Raw genomic sequence first — 25612 nt, forward strand, 5'->3', positions numbered from 1 at the left:
TCTTTGTAAATAATTCGCATAGTACTTGAAGGCTACATATATAAGTACTTGTATATATATGTCATTGCATTTCGTTATTTTAATAACTAAATGCTTGACATATACTACTAATGTGTATAGTGAATGCTAAAAGTGTTGTGTTATTATTTATCTATAGCTTTTTCTCACATAGATAGAATGATTACTATGTATATTGCTCATGTCACTAAACTTGAAGTTTAGAGATGTTAGACCTATACAATTGCTTATCAGGCATAGATATCTCTCTTGGTGTACAACATATGAGTACTCATAGGGAATCCAATAGCACTCTCAATCATCTCACACCATTCTAGTTTCAGAACTAATAATATTAATACTAGTAATAGTCTACAGGTCTCTTTACTTCTAAACAACCAGTTGACCTCCAGTTGACCTCCAACTACTTGAAGCTTTCTAGAGAGGCTACTTAAATTGGTAATGCTTTATTCAAATTTATTTAGTATCACTGGTCAAAGGTGTACAATCATTGAGAAATGCTCGGTGTAACACTTACTATCTATATGCTAGGAGATATTTTTTCAGACCTCAAACTGCAGTTATGCTTGCAAATTGACTAATGCTCGTGAGGTGATTGAAGTTTAATGGACATCATAGGAGATCGACAAGCTCATCTAGAGATAAAACATCTAATGAAAAACCTCTATTTAAGCGCCACTTTGACATTTTTGATCTTTACTAACTTATAATAGAAAGTGACCAGCAGAAAAGTGTTCACAAAATCATACTAATATGAGTCAGTTCCATCAATAACAATTGATTTTTTCCTTGTCTACACTCTGATTCAAAGTCACTAAAGTCTAAATCCTATCTGTTGTTTTTAGATTCATTCATATTCACTTTAAAACATTTTGATGAATGACGAGAAAACTCTTCAGGATACACAAAGGTGGAAATAGCACTTGCGGTTGAAGCTCAAAAAATGCCGTGCCGACTATTCTAATTTAAACAATCTACACACTGTAGTCATTCTTATTTCGTTTTGACCAGTTTTCAATGCGCCGTGATTGTCTGTGGCGTAAAAATGCTTATCCTTTTTAACAAAGGGTCAGCGTTAATCCACAACACGCAAATATCCCACTGAAACACTTATCGCATGGTAACTCGGGGGCGGGCAACTCTAAATCCACATCATCCATATCATGGAAGCGTAGTAATGCGCAATATTTAACACACGTTTTCCAGCCTGCTGTATTTTGGTCAATTTTTGGCAAAATATGTAGTGAGACTCGGGTTGCTATTATGCGCTTGTAACATAAATCGTGCTATGCTGTCATCGCTCCATGTTTTCGTTTTCAACCAATCAAGAGGAAATATTAACAGGCAATTAGGTGTGCAATAATAATAGATGTCTACCTGATTCACACATGAAACATAGATTGTATCTGTAATGAAGTTGGCTGATAACTGGCTTCATTTCAGCACACCTAGACATGTTAGAGTGATACAAACACTTACGTATATTAATATCACACATGCCTTCACGCCTCGTGGCTGTGCTCTTATTGCCATGTGATAAAATAATTTTTTCTCGAAAGTTTCAAGTCTTGAGAAATTGAGACAAGTATTTAACACGAAACCATAGTTGGTGTATGTCGCTAAATGCGTCATAGAGTTGTTGGTTTTGGAGATAATCGCAGTGTAGTCAAGAACTTTCTAGACAAATGAAACCTCGGAACTTTTTTTGGTGTTTCGATTAGAGGTATTTGATTTTATGACTTTCAGTTGAAAATTGTGCAGCATGATGCTATTCACATCTATTTGCACCTAATCTTTTCATTGTTGAGCCTTTTTGAATGGTTTGTGTAGACTAAAAGTGCAGTACCTTGTCATCGAAATTTAGTGGAATGTTACTCGAAAGCCCATGGCACCATGGAAATACAACTCCTTAAGAGTCTTTAGGTTTGACATAAGGGATTTTGGTTATCTCATTCCCCATTGATACCATTAACAAATTTTTCAGTTACATGCAAAAACGTTTTCAAGCAGAGATGGTTTTCAATGAAGTTTATATGAAGCTTGAGAATGCAGGTTATTAAAATCTTACGACTGGCTTTTCATTTCCCAGTGTACATCCAGAAGCACTTCAGATAGTAAAAAATGATTTTAAATGACATAAAAGTCCTATTGTGATCCACTTACTCTTAAATTTATGTTTCAGTATGACGCGACCTTGAAAAACAGAGACCCTGACTATCTCACGGGTCTACTGCTAGAGGTCATACCTAAGTACTCCTGCCTCATCTTCTGCTCAAGCAAGAGGAACTGTGAATCAGTTGCACAGCTCGTCTGCACGTTCATGCCTCGGTAAGTACATACACAGCTGCTGGAAATTATGTCTATGCTGTATTCTCTTTGCAAGGGTAGCAACGGTTGAAATGGGTAAATATTTAAAGGTAGCAGTCGATAAACGTAATCATAAAAAACGGTTATAAATAGTAGCCTTTTATATAAGGCTGTACGTGTAAAGGTTAATGATGGAAGTGTGTGGATGCCTTGCCCTCTATCTACATGTACGTGGTATTTCTAGGCTTAGTGAACATTCCGTGCTGTCATAAATAATTTTGTTAAATTGGTTTCTGTGCAATTCCCAATATTTATTTGGATAAAGGCTATTCTAATGTTGTTATTTATCTGGATCACATAAGATAGGATAACCCAGTTAGGATACATATAAATTTTCATCATGGAAATGGCTCCATCCAAGAACAAAGCTGAACTTACAAAAACTTTACCTTATACAAATGTTTTTAAATAAAAGTTCTGATAACAACATGATTATTCTTATTCAGATAATAATATCTAGGACGCAATTTGTTTATCCAGATAACCTCATCAAGAGAATAGGTACCTAAAACGTTTGATATGGAAATGGTAATATTGGAAAGACGCAGGTAAATGAAGGTGATTATTAAGGCTAAATTTATAAAACTTGTTTTATATGAGTGCTTCTATATAAAAGTTACGAAATATCAACTTAAATAACTGTTTGGGTGTTTCAATCAGTTTAATAATCTGAAATCCAAGGAAACTTTTGATATACTTCTAAAGAGGCAGGCAGCTACATTGTCCCAATGCTTGAAGTTTTTGATGGAATCCGAGCTAGGCTGAGCGAGTTAGTGTTTGCTAGCAGACTTTGTACATTAGTTTCATCTCATTAGCTAATTCTGTTAGTCTCGCGAGAACGTTCAATGCCTTCAGAAGTAACGTTATTAATAAGGTCACTATTGGGACAGAACAAAATCACTAAAATGGCTGCCCTAAACCACTGGTTGCCGAGATGATGCCATAGTATTGTATTCAGTCAAACCTTTTCATACAGAGTTAATACATCACAAGATTTGCCTTATATGCTGAAACATTTTGTGTATGGAAAAAAGTATTCTTTTTATAAAACGCTGTACCATGTTTAATTTGTTTCAAAGCTCAACAACCTGTGGTGAGTTTGGTGGGTAATTACATAGCATTGAAGCCAATGCGTTGTACGAAACCTTCTGTAAAAAAACAAAAGCAAATACACTAAATTAACGCTTTAAATTAGCAAGTTAAATTAGAAATTTTGGTGATACGCTAAATTAACAAAATGATAATTAATCAAAAGATACTTAATCTTATTAAAAAAAATATGGATGGAAGGATAGACTTGGTAGTTAATGATCAAGATAAACAAAGTAACTGGCTATAACTTGGACTAGTTTAAACCAGCTTTGCTTACTTCTGGCTATAACTTGGACAAGTTTAAACCAGCTTTGCTTACTTCTGGCTATAACTTGGACTAGTTTAAACCAGCTTTGCTTACTTATATCTTTTTGTGTGTTTTATTTTTTACAATATATTCACTAATAAAGTTGCAATGTTTCCTAAAACTTTCAACACTGTTAGAATGATTTTAGGTGCAGAGTTTAATATTTACTCAAATTTAACATCGCGTTTTGGAAAGTTTGCGTGTTTAAGTGATAATGACTCGGCGTTGAGAATATGCTATTCGACGACACATATTTTTGACACGCTAATGTTCAGATCGTGTGGAACTAGCAGCCGATTGTAATACTCCCATAGTTTGTTGTTATTTTAATGCTGATGCATTACTGGTAGTATTGGACCTCCGCTCTACCCTATGACTGACTTATTATTTTTAATAGAATTGCTTTTTGCATTAGAAAAGCGATGATAACGAACAGTCAAATTTTAATATTAAGATTGGCTAAAGAGGTTGGAGAAGCCCACTGATATCATAAGAGCTAATATCACTCCAGCCCTGCTGCAATGCCCGATAATGTTATCATATGCTTTTATACTAACTAGAAGTTGATAGATGTATACACAACAGGAGTCGACCCTGACCCGCCTAGCGCTCCGAGCAGCTCACTCGGAGATAGTCCCCTCATCTACAGTACTAATAAGCTATAAAACTCTTTCCTATTATGTAATTAGTACGGCGATGCGCAGTAGGGTGCTGCAGACAGTTGGTCTGACAGTCTGAAGTCCCGATAAAGTATGCCGAGCTAGACCCAGTAGCCGTGGAGACGATATCTATTTTTAGAAAAGGAATTTGCGCTAGCCGATGAATACAGTTGATAGGCTCGAGCCTTGATCACTATGGAGGTGTTTGAGATCAGAGGGTTGAATATTATATCTGGCTGAGAGTTTCTATCCCTTTTGTCTATATTGACTTTGACATTCAAGTGTGTGACAAGTGTTGTTAGTGCTACTGCATCCCTGACATAATATTATCTGTTCATGCATTGGCTCACTTTTAAACCTTTGTTTGATTTTCCACGTTACTCATTCATTTGCTGATAAGTTATCAATACAACTACTCTATGTACTCAACATCGATGTACATGTAGTTTAACAGATCAATTCGGTGTACACATCAATCAATGACTATGGCTTTTTGTGAATTAATGGATCTGTGTCCATTTCGGTTTTACATGACATCATTGACTTATAATATCCAATATTGGCTACTATTTCCATGGAAACTTTCTTATCTAATTTTTTAAAGAAAAAATATTTGTTTGATTTAGGAATTATATTCATTGACTGTATTCAAGCACATGGTTTCTAGCGGAGATTCAAGTTCCAGGTTATAATTCGACTGAAATAAAAAGTTGAAGGTCAAATAAAACCTACATGATGTAAAGATATAACCTGATTTTTTTGTGATTAATTATTTTTAAAAACATAAAACTTCAGTTTTCCCACGACCAAACAGAGCGAAGCGATTGGTTGGGAGATTTATGATAAATGCACATGTGCACACAACTCCCGAAAATTATTACTCAACAATGAGACGAACCCTTGAATCAAAATTTCATCAACAAATTTAACCATCGTTTGGTAGAGTCATTAAAGTATAATAACAATACAAAACACATACAAACCTATTTAAATATGTTACCAAGTCTTTTTAAACCGTTGTTATTATCTTAAAACTTACCCATCTGATCGGATTATACACAAATAGACAGATTTATTTGGACGAAAATCGTTATTAAAACTTGTCAAGCCTCACTTTTATAAAAGTTAAGACCGAAAATTGAAACGCCGAGCGACAAAGAATAGAACGATTAAATCGTGCGCATTTCACGAAAGAATAACGTGCACTTTTCACCAGTCTATAGCATTGTCGAAGGTTTCGGTGATTAACGTAGGAGTACTGAAATCGTTTCATTTTTGCCGATTTCAAATTAACTCACATTTCAGACACATTTGAGTACTTTGGTATTCTAACTGATGTCCAACGCAGTGTAAGTAAAGGATATGACGATGATATTTTTTTCTAACGATTTTTATGAGATTACGATATTTAATTATAAGTTTGGATATTCTTCTTGATACTTCTTGATATTGTTAGCTATGACGTTTTGAAATGTAAACAAAATTGCGCATTGGTTTTCTATTATTACTGTATTACTATTACTAAGTTTGGATATTCTTTTTGATACTTCTTGATATTGTTAGCTATGACGTTTTTAAATGTAAACAAAATTGTTCATTAGTTTTCTATTATTACTGTATTACTATATTAATAATATTGGTTATTCTAATAATATCAGTGCATTTTACTTCTAATATTGCATTTCTCCTATTGCAGGGGAGAGATATAAACATATAATCTTTTTTTTCATTATTGCTGTTTGTTGTATATAATAACACCCACACCCAGTACATTACAGCTACCATTGCAGTTATCCTATTGCACTGCAGTGTCATTTGACTGCTAATATTGCATTTCTCAACCATCAGTACCCTTTCTTTTTTCCAATATCACTTTGGTCGTGGGCTGTATGACAGTGGAATTTCTAGTTATTAATACAATTAAATATTTCATTACGATTACCTTAGCTCTTATATTTCACATTGTACAGCGTAAACTATTGGCGAGTATTTGCCGCTACACCTTGAGTAATTTCTAATACACCACATTCAAAATTTTCTAAACACCACGGTTTGGTTAGTGTAACAAAAATACAGGTAAAAAATGTTAAAACAATACAAAAGTTATAAATAGTATGCGAGCTAAGTTAGTTTGAAATATACGTAATCTAATCCAGGGTAAGTTATTCTGTGCATCTTTATCACCTCCAAACCTACGCATAGGCGAGTCTAAACTTGTATTTGAGTGTCACTGAGGCCCATTAACAACAAAAACTTCATTTTATGTGTTAAGCTATTAATTTAGCTTTTTCCATGAATATTTATATACATTAGTTTTATATAATGAACTTGGTTTAATGCTATGCATAATTGCTTGCAATGTTTATTAAGGAGTTTTCAGAGACTTTTGGACTTCGATACAAATTAATTAAAAATACATATTATTCTTATACATGTAGCTATGTTTTATCCAACATAAAGTGACTTTAACATATGCATACCTCAGAACTTTCCAACTATCTATGTGTAAGTTTGACTGTAATTACAGTCAAACCTATACAACTGTGCATGTATAGGTTTGACTGTAATTACAGTCAAATATATACAACTGAGCATGTGTATGTTTGACTGTAATCACAGTCAAACATATACAGCTTTGTATGTGTAGGTTTGTCTATAATTTCAATCAAACCTATACAACTTTGCATGTATAGGTTTGACTGTAATTAGTCAAACATATACAACTGTGCATGTATAGTTTTGACTGTAATTACAGTCGATTCAAATCTGGGCTTTCAATGACTAATTTTATTCACACTGATAGAAGGTATTTGCACATTGAAATTTAATGTATTTTAATGACTATGCTTAAAGGACTGCATTTTTGCTTATGTAATCAAGTCATACCAACTCTGTGGTCACCGTCTGCTCTTAAATCTTAGTCATACCCTAGGACACATGTATTCGCGTCATCTAACTTTCGCGTTTTCACGGAGTCATCCTTTCGTGAAAATTTCATGAGTGAAACTAAACTATCATAACGAACGAGCGAGAACGCGAAATTAAATAGCTTTGTTCATTAATATCCACAATAAAATCGTCATATAGAAGGACCTAGACGTCATTGATAGTCCAAGAAACAAATGGCAACAAGTGATCAAATTGAATTATCGATCTCGCCCACACATTTCTACCTGCGGTTTACAAATACAAACTAGTCCCAAATTGAAAATTTTTTCTTATTAGCGAACTGGACCTGAAGAATCTAATAATCTGTTTGTTGCACTGCATTTATTTTCACATCACTATATTTTCGCACTCATCAAAGCTGCGAAATTAAGTTGCAGCGAAATTTTACTGTGTGCTACTCATGAAACTAAATACTAGCGAAATAAAAGTGTCCTAGGGTACTAAATAAACAGAATCATTCTCTTTTTTTAAGAATATTCAAGTGCATCGTTAAACACTCCCTGCATGTTCTAGCGTGTTCTAAGAAGTGCTGATGGTAGTACTTCTGCACATAGCCAATGAGCTACAAATACTTATTTCACTTAAAGGGATTGTGCGCAATAAAATAAAAACATATGCACGCTAATTTGGTTTTGTAGGTGGAGAATGCTTCAAAGGAATTAGTAAAATGAAACCCAGTGATGAAATAACTAATAGAAAACTCTGTGATCATTATAGTGTTTATGTGTGAACAGTTTATATTGTTACAGTTCATTCATTGCTTTGAGCGAAGGTAAAAGTGTGAAATAGGCTTGAAATGAGAGCTGGGGCATAACATGAGAAATAATGCAGGAAATGAGGAGTCATAAGATAGGAGCTTGGTAATAATATGAGACGGGAATAAAAGGAAGCACAGGGCGTACTATGAACTGGGGTATATAAAAAGAGAAGCAGACATAAAATAAACTTTAGGACTTAAAATGAGGAATGGGATATAAAAGTTCCTATGATCATTATTTGCCACTCAGAAATAGTTTTAAAACCCGATGAGGTGATTGTCATGATTAAATCTATCGCTTTGAATGGGTATTTCCTTTCCTATTTGCTAATACTCTAATACTGTTGACTGTGACAATTTATTTTTACCAACATTCAAGTCTAACCTTTTACCGCTGCAACCATCCAACAATTTTATATTGATAATTAATGATATGTATGTAATTCACATAGCTGTATATTAATGCACTCTAGGCTTGTGGATATGTACATTTAGGTCACTGAAGGAGGTGAAAAAGGAAGAAAGGGATGCATTATGTAATGAGATAAGAGATAATTGTGGTCATCTCTGTCCAATACTTTCCAGTACCTTGATGTGAGTACATACTTATGGTTCATGTATGCTAAACCCAACGTATGTCATCTACTCATATTCACCCTAAAACGCTCAATGATGTTGGAATGATGAAACCACATGCTTTCAAGTGTCACCATGACACTTGCTCCCCTCTCACAGTGTCACTATGGAAGAGTCATGGTAAAGCCTCAGTAGTTCTACCCATCCATTGACATTTTCGACTTGCTTTCTAATACTTTCCTTTTCCAATACTTAATATCATTCCAGTCATCATTGCTCATACATCGGCAACAGGTTTTCTGTCCGTTCTCTGCTGGCAGCAGTATATTAGGAACTACCGACAGCTATAGTTATTTGAATCTAACTACAGTCTAATATGCAATGAAAAAGTGTTACGGCATTCGCCAGTAAGTGCTGTGAGTCTACAGCATGATATTTATGACATCTACCATCATGTACTGCATCTTCTGCAAGCTAACCATCATGTACATGTAAGATGACACTCAACGGCATGTGCTGCCACATTCACCAGTGTATGTGATGTAACATACCAACTTGTGTTATTACACCTACCAGCATGTATGGTGACATGTACCAGCAGACATCGACATGGGACAGGGGCATCGACTAGCATTTGCTCTGGCACCTACCAGCATGCGCTGTGACACCTAACAGCATGTGCCTTGACACCTATCAGCAAGCGCTGTTACACCTAACACCATATGCGGCAACATCAACTAGCAAGCGCTGTGACGCCTACCAATGTCTGCTGAGATACATATCAAGAGGTCCTGTGAAACCTATCAGCATGTGCTGTGACAACTATCAGCATGTGCTGTGACACCTATCAGTATGTAAATTGAGTACCAAAACTAGCTAGCAGTAGATGAAACTATTTTAGCAGTTTTTGCTCTGCATTGCAAAACTGTTATTTCAAACAAAATCTGTGTTTTTATACAACAAAAGACGCTGACACACATAGTAAACAAATGTTTTTATTGGCTATAGCTCGTGTTCGCAGATTCTTTGATGTGGATGGTAGGAATTTTTACAATTACTTGTTTTCATGTTGCAAAGACTTCTTGCCAAAAAGAACTATGACCCTGTTACGGTTGTTTATTATGCAAAGAGTCAGTTTTTCAACAGATTTTTGTGATAAGTTGAAACAGTAATCTTTAAAGAATTCAACCACTGTCGATGATATCCAATTTGCATTCAAAACCTTGTTTTATTTTCTACACTTACTACTCTGGTCAGTTTGCTATAACAAGATTCCCCTTAGTTTAATTTTAATTTGCGCCGAAAAATGTAAAAAGGTGTCAGATATGAAGTCTTCGAAAGTTTGTGAGTCTTCGAAACCTGGAGTAGGTTAGCGGCTAAGATATGCTTGACAGTTTATCAGTTGCTGAATTTACTTTGCCTTTGGTAAAACAATGAACTTAGTTTAATGAAGTGTGGAATTATCTTTTCCGACTGTATAAAAACCTGCCCGCAATTATTTTTGGAAAAAACAATATAGCGCACATAGGATATCTTACAATCGTAAAATACAGTAAATATTTAAGAAAGATTCATGATGAAGTTGATGATATTGTCAATGATTCTCCCAACAATTCACTAACTAGCTAAATTCTAGTTCACGTTGGACTGCTACAGAATACTATCCACAGAGATTCGCTGGTAACAAGTGCTCGCTGTACACAAATCATCTTGCGCCGTACATGAACCAAGGCTTCTATAGTGCAGTCTTTCAACTCTAGATGACTTAGTACTGTTAGTGAATGATTCTGGACAAGACTTACGTTACCTTTTATGCCCTCTGCGTACCAGCTCTGTCAGTAACCTCTTGACAAACGAATCTTCTTCAGCTAATTGCATAGGTTGGTCACCTACAGGAAGTCCATTGAAGCCATGGATGGTTACCGTAGCAACTGTTTGTTAGGATGTCCTAGCCAGCCTTATTCCAAGCTTTCAATGTGACAGGCTTCATATAGGCTGAGTATCTTTGGCGAGTGTTAGATGATACGATCAAGGCTGCTAGGCATTACTAGATGTGATTACGAAACTGTTACTATTTATAGAATGTAGTTAACTCAAGTTCGCAAGCTCATCCGCAATGATTAGCCATTATGCTAGGGTGTGTTCGAAACTAGTTGAGCCATATGCTTGAGTATGAACGGCATAGACCAACCTAGGTGTTCTACTTTGATTTCCTATAGACTAGTCTAGGTATAGTAATTTGACTTTGAAAACAAAAATATTATTTTTATGGCTCCAAAAATAAAAGCATGCAGCCATATAAGCTAAAAACTAAGAAGTGGGTTTAAGAAAGTCTCAGTAGTGTAGATTGCTAATCATTGCTACAAATTCACTAGATCCATATTGTTTTTGAAATCAATATTTATACTTACTAGTACCCTTTACCAATCTCATGCACTGTGAGAGATTGTCATGAGTAATAACTACATGTATCTGGAGAACTATCCAGTAAATTGTTAGGGTTCCTTAGTGGTGTAATGGTAGTGGGCTTACATTTGAATCTGATGCCTCAATCCTTATCGCGATCGCACATACTGAATATGTACTTGCTATTATTAGTTAATATCACCTTTTACTTTTGTTATTTTTCAAAAAACATTTTTAAAGCTTATTTTTTCCCCATTTCATCTATTGTTTTAATTTTTAAATGTGCCGCTTCAATTTCAATCGCACTGTTACGTTCCTATTCGGTTTCAGTAAACATTCTCCCTTCATTCGGTCAGACAAAGTATCAGACAAAGAAGGACTCATTTTTACGTTTGTACCACTATTGAGAGGTACTTGTATCGTCTGTTGAAACTTTGAATACAACGAGCTTCTGCTGCAACAGCAAACTTTTTTATACACACAATTCCATGTACTCGTTGTTTATTTTTTCTTAATTCATTTGAATTGCACAAAAACGCTTTTCTCATGTTATGAAGGTTAAAAGTTAGAATGGTAAATGTTATATCTTGAATAAAAATGAGTTTTCTGCATCAAGACTTATTATTACTCGGGCAACGCCTGGCATTCATCTATTTATACTAAAGATTGGATGTTTAATATTAGTTTTTTATTATTATCAGGTTTTTCCTTTGTTCTTGCTGATTTGTTATAATTTGTTACACCGCAAATCTGATACCATCAGCTTCAACCATTGTTCCATTTATTTCTTTTTCATAATATATTTATTATGAGAAATAAATATTACATTATATTTTTTAACATTTAACATTCTTTGTTGCAAACAAGCAAATAAATATTTGAAAAGTAATATTTTAACAGAAAAAATAGACTAGCAAATAAATAAGCATATGTTTGTTGCGTAGATATTGAGAAAAAATTGAGGAGATAACTATAGTTTTTTATCTTTCAGTCATGCTATGTGAATTCCATTTGTTTTTGTGTATCAGAATATTTTATTGTAAATTGAAAGCATTCAAATAATCCTCATTAGTTCCTTGTTTAAAATTTTCTGATGAACAAACTAGCTGTCTAATTAAATACTGTAATATGCCATTGTAAGTTACTGCTTAGAGTATGTAATAGTTTGACAATCATTCAAAGACAAAGAATTTCACAGATTTGACTAGCATTGCATTCAAATCCAGTGTTTCCTTTTTTCAATGAGCTAATCTCAATGGTAAGAGAGAAAAACTTCTGAACTGTAGGTTTGGTGTGTATGAAATAGTGGGAATTGTAAACTGGTGTGAGAGATTTGAAAGGTTTTGTATTATTAACACTCTTAACTTTGGTCGAACACTAATTTGAAGCTTTTATTGTTTCACATGCCTAATCAAGTAGAAACAAACTGATTAGTGTATTAGAGTGCTTCTTCTCAGAAGATTCGTATTGCTAACAAGTATAGCACTGACAGAGTTTCAGTGTGTGAGGTGGCAGAACGGGAAATGTTTATGGAGATGAGTTGTTGAAGTCACTCATCGACTCAGGCAAGAGTGATAAGATTTGGATAAAAGTAATTATCACCCAATCTCTCCGAATCCCACTCTCTACCCTCTCCCTCCCCCATGTGATGATATAGTTGTGGAAGCAAGATACTATCATTAGGGCTGTTAACCCATTGACTACGAGGAGCTCTATTCCTGCAGGCTCATCTGGCTGAAATGCACAAAAGAGCCACTGCTGATTTACATGTCATCGTGAACATAATAAAACTTGCAGTTGTCTTGTCAGTACAGATAATAGTGTGTAAAGCAATGGAAACAGGTTCTCTATGATGAATCAGCTTCTACAGTTTGGAAATCTTGCTGAACTTCAATTTATGAAGTGGACGGACCATTCTTACCGTAACAGTTAGGCTTCTCATATCATTTCTGGTATCGCTTTGAATGGCTAGTTCTGAAGTTGGACAGGTTGATTGTTTGCAGTACTTTTTCACTGTGCAAAGCAAAAAAATTCCAAGCGGTCATACTTTATTTGGTGAACTAGTATCAGATTGGCAGTTCCAAGAGACACCAATTGCATGCCAACATGCCAAACTGACATTGCTGCAAAAGAAAATTTTGAAAGGTTGCCATGGTCAGCACAGAGCTAGATTTGAATCCAATTAAAAATGTGGCAGCAAATGACCACCGTATGATATTGTCTAAAACCAAATGATCACCGTATATTGCCTAAAACCAAATGACTACCATATGATATTGCCTAAAACCAAATGACCACCATATGATATTGCCTAAAACTAAATAACCACCGTATGATATTGCCTAAAACCAAATAACCACCGTATGGTATTGCCTAAAACCAAATGACCACCGTATGATACTGCCTAAAACCAAATGCGAACAAAGGAAGAGCTGAAGGGGTTACGAGAAGCGGTTGAGCAATTCGTAACAATCAAAACATAAAGCCATAAAAATACAAGTTGACCAATAAAATTATGAGCCTTTGATAGGTATGAAGACATGTTTCCTTATCTTGACACAAGCAAGGTGTGATTATTATCCAATCCAATGTCCCTTCTTAGGGTCGCCAATAAATGTCACAAGAGTCATTCTATAAATGCTTTTGTTTGATTTGTGAGTTTAAAATTTTGTTACTATAGTCACATTCTGTGTTTGGCATCGTTGTTTTGAAGCTCAACACAGAATGTTGAGACAGCCCTAGTCACAGCCCTAAACGATCGCTTGAGGAATTTGATACAGAAATTATAAAGTTCTATTATGATATGATTCAACAGAGCAGTTTGTGATTTTTGGCAGCTATGGAGTAGCATACCATCATAGCGGACTTACCATGGATGAAAGGAAACTCATAGAAGAAGCCTACGTGCTCGGGACTCTCTGCTGTATCATTTGCACTTCTACACTCGCTGCCGGTATTAACCTTCCAGCTAAAAGGTCAGTAGCTTTTGTTAGTTTTTAATTTAAAAAATGGTTGGGGATGCTCATATTTTAATTGTATGAAATTTTGTGGTTCACTTTGGATACCTAGAACACGTAGAAGCCCAAGCTTGTTAGGTGCCTATAAGCTGGATTGTCTCACCTGTTTGCTGATAGACAGAAAATTATATACAGTGCTCCCTCGGGTTACGATGACACTATTACATGATTGTTTTGCCTCACGATGTAGAACATGTTTTTTTCGCCCTCTCTATATGCAATATTTTTCATCATTCGATATCAACAAAAATTTCTCTCAAAATTCAGATTTGGCAGTCGGTGTGCTGATTATGTCGAAATAACAAATATGCTGATATGCTATTTGCCGAAATCTCTCTCACAATGCATGAAAGAGATACGATGCTCGATCTCTCTCAGTTCAGCATTATCCGTTATTAGTTATTGTGAAAATGAAATTTGAAACAGGTGATAAAATTCTAGCGATGAAAAAGTTGAAGTTTAGTAAAATAGCTAGAAATACATACTAAAACTTAGCTTGAAGTATGTTTTTAGTAAGCTAAATTCATTCAAGTTACATTCAATGTTTATGTTATACGTCTGTCTCGAAGGTAAGAACTCCCTACAGTACGTACTGCACATTGTGCATTGTATTGCATTGTTACATTTTATTGCAGATCATAACCACTAAATACACTAAAGTTACTGTAGGTAACTATAGTTGCTAAGATTAACATGCTATTTTGCTACTAATTTTTAGTATGTACAGTACGTATATAAAATTTTGATGATTTTACTAGGGGGTATTTGCATTAGATAATTACTATGGGTTTCTATACCCATCTATACAAAATTGTTGCCTTGCGACGCCAACACTGAAATGAATTAAAATCATATGGCGAGGTTCCACTGTAAGTTTGTCTGAAGTGAATGCTGCCCTAGATAGCAGCTGGTGTTACCTGTCTGTAAAGATCTTGCCGACAAATCTGTTGGATTTTTTAACCGTTATCTGACTGAAGGTAACTAGCTAGCATGGATTATGTGATGCATCAGAAAAATTATTCTCAACAAGATAATTTTGCATAATCCCTGCAAAAAGTGGCTTAAAGGTGTTTTCTGATTCCCTACATGTTGCGAGTAAGTAGTTGTGATACACATGAGGTGTTTCGGTTCCAATTGTGTACCTCTCACAAGTTTTGGAGAAATACGATATTTTATGCCTTGATTGAGGTACAACGATGGTAATTGATAATTATAAAAGTCAGTTCACAGTGGAAAAGAAAATTTGTGGCGATGCATCAGCAAAGGCTGTAGTCCTTTGCTGATCTTTATAAATAAAGATCAGCAAAGGACCATAAAGTCTTCATAAATAGTTGTATATATTTTTATACAATTATTTATAAAGATCTTATAAGTAATTGTTTTCGGCTATGATAACTAAACTCCCATCTATAGCAAACATATCAGATGTATGCTAACATGCATACTGATGCATGTTGAACCTGTTCACTGTTCTTTGATAGGTTATGCCATGTTGGTCACACGTAGCTAAAACTGGTTCATAGAAGATAACTCCAAGTTTATTGATACACAGTACATACACAGTACTCAGGCAAAGCTTATCATGTACCTCATGCCTCAACAAATATTTTTTCAACATGCTGTCAAATGTACCTGTCGATGGTATGCATAGAGAATCTGACCGTATGCAAAGGCTGTCATCCTGTATTTTGACTTATAAATTACTCATTGTTGCAAATATGAGTACAGACTGCTGCTAGATATCAGTTTTTAGTAATGTTTTTGGAATGCTAGTCTTGAAGTGTTTTTCAGCTACCGCTATGGAGGCACGCTATATGATGAACGCAGGTTATAAGCAATGCCCATTCCAGGTTGAGCACGGATTACTTTACAATTCACTGACATATTGTAAAAGGCCTGCTCATTTCTTGGTGTCATATATTACAGCCCAAAATGTAGTCTCCGATTTGCTACATATTTCCTGTCATAATATAATATTTCTTTTAGAAATTCGAACATATCTTTAAGTAATAGGATTCCATTTTTGTTGCTGAGTTACAGCATTTTAGCAGATACATAGGACTCTAGCTCCTGAATGTCTGGTGAAGCTTTTACTAATAACTAGGTTGAATTGTCTGCCATACTTGCAACACTACATTCTGTCCAATCAGCTCTCTTTGTACCTTAGTTAAAATTACATAAAGTGGTTTACGTCTTTGATTAAAAGTTGAACTAATGAAAACACTGTCTAAAGTGGTCATTATTTTTAAAGACGCAAGACAGTCGCAAACACGTGTTTCATGAAACTCAAATCCTTACGTTAAGGGTTAGCCAACGGCATTTGAAAGTTACATCTATTTATACCAATATAATCAAAATATTTCACTCTTTTGCATTTTAAAATAATTTTGGTGTTAAAAGAGCAAAAAATAAATTTGTAGACAAAAATGCTTGCGATGCAAGCTCGAAGCCGTGCCAACACAAGGCAGTCAATTTTTGGCAAAGCTCAACCTTTTTAATTACAATGTCAATGCCAACAATTAGCCAATTCTTGAAGGTGAGACTAAAGTTTTGTGTTTGCCGCCATTCTTATACATTTTTTCATCTAGTCACTACGCTACATCGTTATGGTTACTCAACTTGCCAAATAATTATAATGCCAAAGTGGATCTCACAAATACCGAAAAAGTTTGTGCTCTCTTTATATTTAGTCGCATTAACTTTTGACTGCTGGTTATAGAATTACGACATTTGGCTTGTGCATACATTTAGTGGAGTGCTGGCTAGAAATTCTTCCTTTGCATAAATAAAATAATTTCGTAAAATTTAGCTATTCTCAAATAAGGTTTTGAACAGACAGTTTTTAAATAATTTAAATAGAAAAGTGAGTGATTTTAATATAATTATAATATGATGTAATTATATAGCACTGCAGTTGTTTCTGGTCAATATTTTGCAACGATCGCAAATGTTACTGTCTATTTTCATTACTTGAAAATATTGATAGAACCTGGTATTTGGCCAAAGTTACACAAGTATATTATTAAAATGTCAATCTGTAATATTATTCGCTGCTGTCAATGTTATAAAAATTCGTGCTGTCAGGTACCCACCTTTAATATAAAGGGATTTCTTCATCCAACAGTTCATCATCATTATGAGTAGTACCGCATTGTCGCTGTTATGATTAATTAGCCAGATACCTACTTGGCTAACTAAAAAAACTTCCGTTTGAGGCAATGTATTATATTGTGTAGGACTCCTTCAGATTTCTGTTTAAGATAGCCTAATATTCATCACAAAAATGTATCCGAATACTAATGAATTATGGGTGCATTTTTATCGCTCTTAAAATTTTTGGAAATTCTTTGCAAAGGTAATTAGATCAGTTTTATGTCGCTGTCTATGAATATGCGCGATGTTATATGGCTGTTTCGATCGCTTGAAAATCATCAAAATCCAATTTCGATTTAAATTGTTTTTGTTTCGTCCAACTTGTTGCAATATTGCATAAATAGCAAATGTAAAATCTCTTAATTTTGGTTGGCAGCATTTGAATGCGTAAGAAGGCAGATTGAGGAGGCAAGTGTAAAACTCGTTTTCACGTAAATTATAATAATTGAGGAGGCAAGTGTGAAACTCGTTTTAACATACCGTAAATTATAATACTAAAAAGTGTTTATTGTGTAATGTTTGTAAAGGTTTTATTTTATGTCGTCTTTAAAACCTCTTTTTACCTTATACAGCGTATACGTACAGTGTGTATGTACAGTGTATATATACAGTGTACATGTACAGTGTATATGTACAGTGTATATGTACGGTGTGTATGTACAGTGTGTATGTACAGTGTATATGTACAGTGTGTATGTACAGTGTGTATGTACAGTGTGTATGTACAGTGTATATGTACAGTGTGTATGTACAGTGTGTATGTACAGTGTATATGTACAGTGTGTATGTACAGTGTATATATACAGTGTATACGTACAGTGTGTATGTACAGTGTATATGTACAGTGTGTATGTACAGTGTGTATGTACAGTGTATATGTACAGTGTATATGTACAGTGTATATGTACAGTGTATATGTACAGTGTATATGTACAGTGTACATATACAGTGTGTATGTACAGTGTATATGTACAGTGTGTATGTACAGTGTATATGTACAGTGTGTATGTACAGTGTATATATACAGTGTATACGTACAGTGTGTATGTACAGTGTATATGTACAGTGTATATGTACAGTATATATGTACAGTGTATATGTACAGTGTATATGTACAGCGTATATGTACAGTGTGTGTGTACAGTGTATATGTACAGTGTATACGTACAGTGTGTATGTACAGTGTATATGTACAGTGTATATGTACAGTATATATGTACAGTGTATATGTACAGTGTATATGTACAGTGTATATGTACAGCGTATATGTACAGCGTATATGTACACCAGACGGTACCATAGGAAAATGGGTATAATTTATTGAAAGATCTAAGTATGATATATTTTATATTGTATACTATATTATTATCATATTAAAGGGGTTGGTCGTGGTATTTCTCCGTGATATGCAAAGTGCTGCCGATTTATTGAATAAAAGCTATTATAGTTGTACAATATTGTGTTGAAGGGTGATCATAAGGGCGCCATATGTAGGATTATCATTGCTCGGATCGAGCCAATATCGACAGATGATTGGTCGAGCTGGCAGAGCAGGAATTGACACATCTGGAGAGAGTATATTAATTATTCAGCCAAAGGATCGTAAAAAGGTGGGGTAACGATTTATCAAGCACTCCCCACGCTTAATATCCTGTGATTGTAGCATCTCTTTTTTGTGCATCATTCTAAAAACATTTTTTGGTTATAATTATTGACAACACCATTTCTGTAAACTGCCACGCCTTTATAATTTTATATTTACAGTTTACACCAGCCAATTAAAGACAACTTTAGCAACATACTTTTCCATAGTTTCCGATTGCCATACTATTCTTTTATCATGCCCAGATTGTTCAGCATTATTGAAAAAAACTTGGAAACTGACATTTTAAAATGATTTAACAGATAAATGATTAAAGAGTATATCGTAATAAGTCACCTCACACCCTTCCACTAAATACTTATCCACTCATGCTAGTAAGCATGGGAATAGAGCAACCTGCTGAATATCTTTGCTTTTTGCTCACTGGTTTTGAAAAAATCTCAAGTTTGCTACAAAAATGAAAAATTAAGAAAATTCCAGCTAGTCATCACAGCTGTAGTTTATTTATTCTGTGTGTATGATTGCATGATAAACATGAAGCGTAGAGTCCTTTTGCTGACCAATGCAAGTCATCTGTTTCTGCTTTGCCATATCCTTTGCTTATCGTATGAGCTCTTGGAGAGTTGACAGGATAGTTCAAGAATCTTCAAAAAGGGAACAACTTTTTAGATTTCAGTTAAAGTTGACACTAAATTTATTTTTGGCTCCTCTTGCAAGTTATTTGATTAATAATATATGCAAAAGCTTTTGACTATGACTTTTGCTGCTGTGTATGCAATAGCTCTTATAAATTTTTGAATTAAAACTATCCAACTGGTTTCATATTTCTTGTTTCGATAAAATGGAGATTTGAAACTGTTTTTTGACCAACTATGTTTTTATTAACTCTATTTGAACACTAAACTACCTTAATCCTTTATGACTTATGGAATATTACTATAGCACACAAACATGTGCAATAATCATAAATAAACTGAAATCTTTTTAGGCTGTATGCTGCTTAAGAATTTGGTATCAATTTTCAAACTGAGTTTCGATAAGGCATCAATAAGAAAGAGGAGCTTGCCACTGGACTGGTATTAGTTACTATTGACAAGGTTCTATGAGGACACATAGCATAGAAATATTGTTATTGTTAGTGTGACCATATGTCAACAATGAAACAGAATGACAAAATTTTATTAATCAATGTTTTCAAATTAAAATTAAGTGGCTTTCTCGCCATTGATTTCACATAAGGTCAGTTTTTTTGGCTGTTATACGATTATAAAATTTATAAAATACTCCAGCAAAAGTCATGTTATGAGTGTTACAACGTAATCTGTGGTACGTTTATGCGGAGCGGCAGTGTTAAAATCTTCAAATAATAAATGTTTTGTATTATAATTGAGGCCTTCTAACGATCTTCTCTGACTTGTGTGAGATTAGCAGTTCCTGAACTATGACCAACACTGTCTGTGAGCTTATTGTACCCTTGGAGATTGTATGGTCAGATATCATGCCATCTCAGTATCACAATCACATATGTTTGCTTAAGGTAGAGACTATCGTGGCCGGTCCAAGCACCTGCTGCGAGAGCAAGTTGAATGTACAAGATGGCACTGCTATGAGGAAGCTTGTACTCAACCTGATTGGCATCAAGGTTGGTAGTTGTAGTTATCGCGTTCAACTTTAGAGTGTCTATGGGTTAACTCCTTGCATACGGCGAGATGCGTAGTGCAGCTCATGCAAAGTTTGTGTATGGCTAAGAGTCGTTTGGTGTGGCTTTAGTAGACTTCGTACAAAACATTTCTGATTAGTGAGTAGTTAATGAACCGCCCATCGTGCTTGTACGTCAACAAAAGGAAACAGCTATCTGCCTTCTTTGAACCAATATAAAGTATGTTTACATTTCATTTTGAGCTTAGTTTCACTTGGCAAAATCTTTATTTACTATCAAAATTACTTCTTAGCAGTGATCAGTTGTGCTGGATGTGTTACAGCTATGGAGATTTTATTAATTGTAGATCAATGGACTTGTTATGATTATCTATTGAACAATAGTACTACTGAGAATGGTTATTATATTGTTAACAGTAATAATAATACCTTATGCTATAGTAATATTGATAATTCGGCCAACCCAAAACACGCTCACTGTCATAGCGCAAAGGATTGGAAAAGTGTCTGAGCTCATTCTGTAACTTATTTGTAGCTTTTCTAATGGTATCAGCTGATGTAAAATTTTATGCCGATTAATTTGGTATCGAAATATTTTAGATAGAGCGTGTGGCTCTATGAAGAGTTATTACAATTTATATCCGTCTTTTTCAAATTTTAGGTTTTAATGGAAGTTTAACTATGTGCTATTAAAAAAATTAATTTGATAGCGATGGAATTAAGCAACCTCACTGTTGTAAGTCACAACAGGTGTAAAATGGGAATTTATTCGAACAAGCTGCTTGTCATGTATGCTTAAACTGTCAAAAGGAATATTAAGCAAACACTCTCATACATCGACATTAGATTTTATTGTCTTAGGATTAGTTTTTCATTGTAGTAGTGTGCCAGCTGATAACTGCAACTTGAGCCGCATCGCGATGAGGGAGGGTAAGATGACAACTCCCTATTTTTCATATCAATTTTAAAAATGATTGCTCATTTGCTTTTGGCCATGGATAGATAAGAATAGACAATGCGATAAGTCTTTAGCACTTTATAGGAAGGATAATATCTTATAATGCTGCCATCAATCATAAAATATGTGTATACACGTATATTATGTAAAAGCCAAGCTATTTGGCAGCTACATATACGTGTAGCTGCCAAATGATTGTATATCATCACGAGCGATTTATGTCATCACTATATCAGTCTAAAACATTTCTTACTTTTTTAAATGGATTCACTTTCAAAAATATGCTTTCTATTAAATATGTATGAACTTTTATAGATGCATACTCCAATAGAATTGTGTAGGTTGTCATAAATAACTATTCTGTATGTCTGTGCACCTACATAGCTACATGCTTTATCATAAATGTATCCGAATTCATAAATCCCTGATCTATGATAGATCTTGATAGATACAAGCTATATTATAGTTGTACACACAGTTATATCACTTTTTTAGAATAGATTTATGCACTTTTATAAAAGATAGTCTATCATACATGTCAATTCACCTTCATCATAGCAGAGGTGTATCCTCTCTCATTGATGTATGCACTCTCATAGATGTATCCTCTCTCATAGATGTATACTCTCTCATAGATGTATACTCTCTCATAGATGTATACTCTCTCATATATGTATGCTCTCTCATAGATTTATGTTCTCTCATAGATGTATGCTCTCTCATAGATGCATGCTCTCATAGAAGGTTATGATTATTTTAGCTAGCTTCAAACGTACAAGAAGTGTATGACGCTGTGCAGACAACTCTGTATGCCAAACAACACAAAGAAAAGACAGTGCTGAGTGCTTGTAACGCGGCACTTTCGAGTCTTTCTGATCTCAAGTTGGTCATTCAAAAGTGCAATAGTGAGGGTGTAACAAGACTGGAGGTGTCTGAACTTGGCATCGCTGCCTACAAAGGTTTGCTCCTCATATTTCAGCTATTCCTTACTTGGTAGTCCCTCATTCTATTCTCCCTTTTGACTAGAACTTTATTTGTTTATGATGTTCGTATCAACTGCAAGAGTTCAACCTGCTCTTGTTACTTTTCTATGCATCTTAAAATACTTGTAAACTTTCCCCTCCAAACATGCATAGCGTATCTTTCCAACTACATAGATGTGGCTTCATGTACATGGATTGCTGGTACTAGCCTAAGTAATGCCATGTGTTTGATACACCGTTTGTACTGTCATAAGGAAAAGCTGTAATAAGCAAGCATGGAAATATAGAAAACTTTCTTCTCTAATTTTATTCTGATTTTTACTTTTGTCATAGCTTAAAGAGAGCCAACTATATCAACTAGTCAGATAAGATACACATTTTGGTTTACCGAGCAAAGTGTTGAACTTTCTTATATTTGCAATTGCATTAACGCTGTTGACTTTGTGGGGTAAACTAGTCATTTTACAGAGTGGTGTTGGTGCATTTGACACTCCTAATAGATAGCAAAGCTCTATGAGAGTTATCTGCCCTATTTGTCTGGTTAAGGCACAATAGTGCTTTCCCTATTACAGGCACTATAAATGTTGACATTGCCAATAAGCTATATGAAGATCTCTATGCTGCCCAGAGAGCTCTGAGTGTGCAGAATTACCTCCACCTTATTTACCTTATAACTCCTTATGAGCTTGTCTCACAGGTGAATGTGGACTGGTCACTCATGTTTGATATGGTGAGTATATATGATGTCCACTTAAGGATATCAAATTTATGAATGTAGAGTCTATATATGCTTGTCTAGGTTATATCTAGACATATACAGTACACATTTGTAGCCATATTATTCATATCTAGTTTATCACATGGGTGTGTATTTTTAAAACTCCTGCTTACATTCAATAATAATGTGTGAATCACCTAATATAATTGATCATATCATCTCAGGCATGACTTACTATTAATGTATCTCTGTCAAACCTCCAAATATAATCATATAATCGTAAATAAATCTGTTCTGAGATTTTTCCGCTTGTTAGTCATCTCATGTTGGAGCAAATATTTTTTATAAGCATGCAGTCTCTTTCATTTAATTTGTTCCAATGATAAATACTTCATAATATATAACATTAAAGCAAATGCATTATATAAACTACATCATTAACTAAATTATTTGTAAAAAAAAACTAAGCAAATAGCATAATAATCAATAAAAAAGGTTTTCATTGCCACTTAACTTTTACATTAAAGACATGCATTCATCGCCTTGTATACCTGTAGCATGCCTGTACTTGTAGGTACAAATATAGACTTACAGTAGTTATCTACTCGTGGCTATTATTTGTTTTAGCATGGAAGGTTAGGTGAACCTGATTCTCATGTAGCAGACGCAGTAGGAGTCTCTGAACGATTCCTCCATCGTATGACAATCAACTCAAAGAAGAATCTTGTATGAATTTGCTTCATTTTCCCATTTAGTTACCATCTGCATGTCAATATCCATACGAGTGCTGACCTCTTTTGCAACCAAATATGACTCTAGTTTAGTATGAGTAGAAACCACATTGTTGATAGTCAATGCTATGCACTGCTTTTGTTGTGTGATAGTGGATCAATGAAACAAGGAAGCCATGTTTTCCAATGAAATGTGATAAGGTTTACTGTAAGTAAACCAAGTTGGATGTAACCAATATTTTTATAGCAGCTTTAAAAGTGTAAAAGCATGAAAGTGGCTTTGTCCAAACAACAAATATAATTAGAACTCTGGCATCTCATTGGTCAAACTTTCTTTATCACATCACCTTGATCTTCTGCAGCTTATGAAAGCGGTAAAAAATGTTTGGGTTTTTTTTCGATTTGTCATACAAACACTGCAATACAAAATATTACTGATTTTTTAGTGTTTTTGCATAAGTCATTGTAATACCTGCTACAAAGTTATGCTAAAATGCTGTTTTACTGTTGCAGAAGTTGGAGAACGTGCACATACGGTTTTTCATAGCTTTAATGCTTTATGACTTGTACAGAGAGATGCCCGTGTGGCAGGTGGCTGATAAGTACCACCAGAACAGAGGTTTCGTACAGAGCATGCTGCAGTCAGCCATTAGCTTTGCCAGCTGTGTGTATAACTTCAGCAAGGTAATCATTTAGCTTCACTTCTTTAACGAGTGACAGACAGATCAAGTGGTTGGCAGGGAACATGGTGTCGGTTTAACTGCCCAGCACAAGTTACTTCTACTTGTAGCTACTGGTGTTTTTGTTAGACCTTCCAATAAATACTGTTAACCTCTCTCACAAATACTGACAAGAACCGTTCACTACTGTTTTGTCCATGTGATCCATGTCCATGCCCTGCTCCCTGCCTGCCAACTGAGCTCTGCACCTCGAGTAGCCAAGTCAATGTGCACATGGAGCATCACTGATTTTCATGATGTATTTTTTGCAATTGTCTTGATAAAAAAATATCGGTTCAATTCAATAACTTGCTTCATGAATACTGGCAAGCATTGTTTACCTCTCTCATAAGTACTAACTAGTAATTTTCACTCATGTCAGGATTGGGTGAAGAAGTTATTCAAATTATTATTTTAGGAGCTAGAACAGCTATGGGCTTACTCAATTCTTTACGAACAGTTCATGAAAAAGTTTTCTTTGTGTGCAAGGCCTGAGCTAAACGCTTTGATGGAACTTCCTGGAGTCAAAATAGTAAGTGTTTAGTTATGTTTGTTATACTTTTCTACCACACTCGCCGCACCATTTGACAGGTTTGTAAGATGGCGGGGCGGTTGTAGGCAGTCCTTAAAGAGGAATTTTCACAAAATTTTAGTAAGTTTTATCGGAAGGTATCAGTATTTTTCCATTAGCTGCGATTGTTTTTGATGTTTGGGATGATCTGACTGCCAGGATGTTTCAAGATTAAAATCAACAAAACCTGATGGCGGTTAAAAGACTGAGATCAAGCGAAAGTGCAATTATGACGTCTATAGTTGCAAAAAGACCGACAAAATAGAGACGCATAACTCTGCGAGTTGAACGCAATAGTCAACTATTAATAGTAACAACAACGACCAGTGAGGTGATTTTGCACATATTTTTCCTCTGAGTGTTTTAATC

The 25612-nt window shown here is 34.8% G+C and overlaps 1 protein-coding gene across 1 annotated transcript in view; it reads left to right on the forward strand.

Annotated features, from left to right (window-relative positions):
- LOC137405609 (helicase POLQ-like) overlaps window positions 1–25612 on the forward strand; it is a 56155-nt gene that overhangs the window by 27288 nt on the left and 3255 nt on the right. Inside the window, exons 10-19 of the mRNA XM_068091930.1 lie at window positions 2201–2346; window positions 8645–8743; window positions 13969–14106; window positions 18770–18911; window positions 20442–20546; window positions 22282–22480; window positions 23077–23234; window positions 23850–23948; window positions 24467–24637; window positions 25091–25204. Coding sequence (XP_067948031.1) covers window positions 2201–2346; window positions 8645–8743; window positions 13969–14106; window positions 18770–18911; window positions 20442–20546; window positions 22282–22480; window positions 23077–23234; window positions 23850–23948; window positions 24467–24637; window positions 25091–25204 — 1371 coding nt within the window. The remainder of the gene's footprint in view (window positions 1–2200; window positions 2347–8644; window positions 8744–13968; window positions 14107–18769; window positions 18912–20441; window positions 20547–22281; window positions 22481–23076; window positions 23235–23849; window positions 23949–24466; window positions 24638–25090; window positions 25205–25612) is intronic.

This window comes from Watersipora subatra, chromosome 10 (assembly GCF_963576615.1).
Source record: "Watersipora subatra chromosome 10, tzWatSuba1.1, whole genome shotgun sequence".
In the NCBI taxonomy this organism is placed as follows: domain Eukaryota; kingdom Metazoa; phylum Bryozoa; class Gymnolaemata; order Cheilostomatida; family Watersiporidae; genus Watersipora; species Watersipora subatra.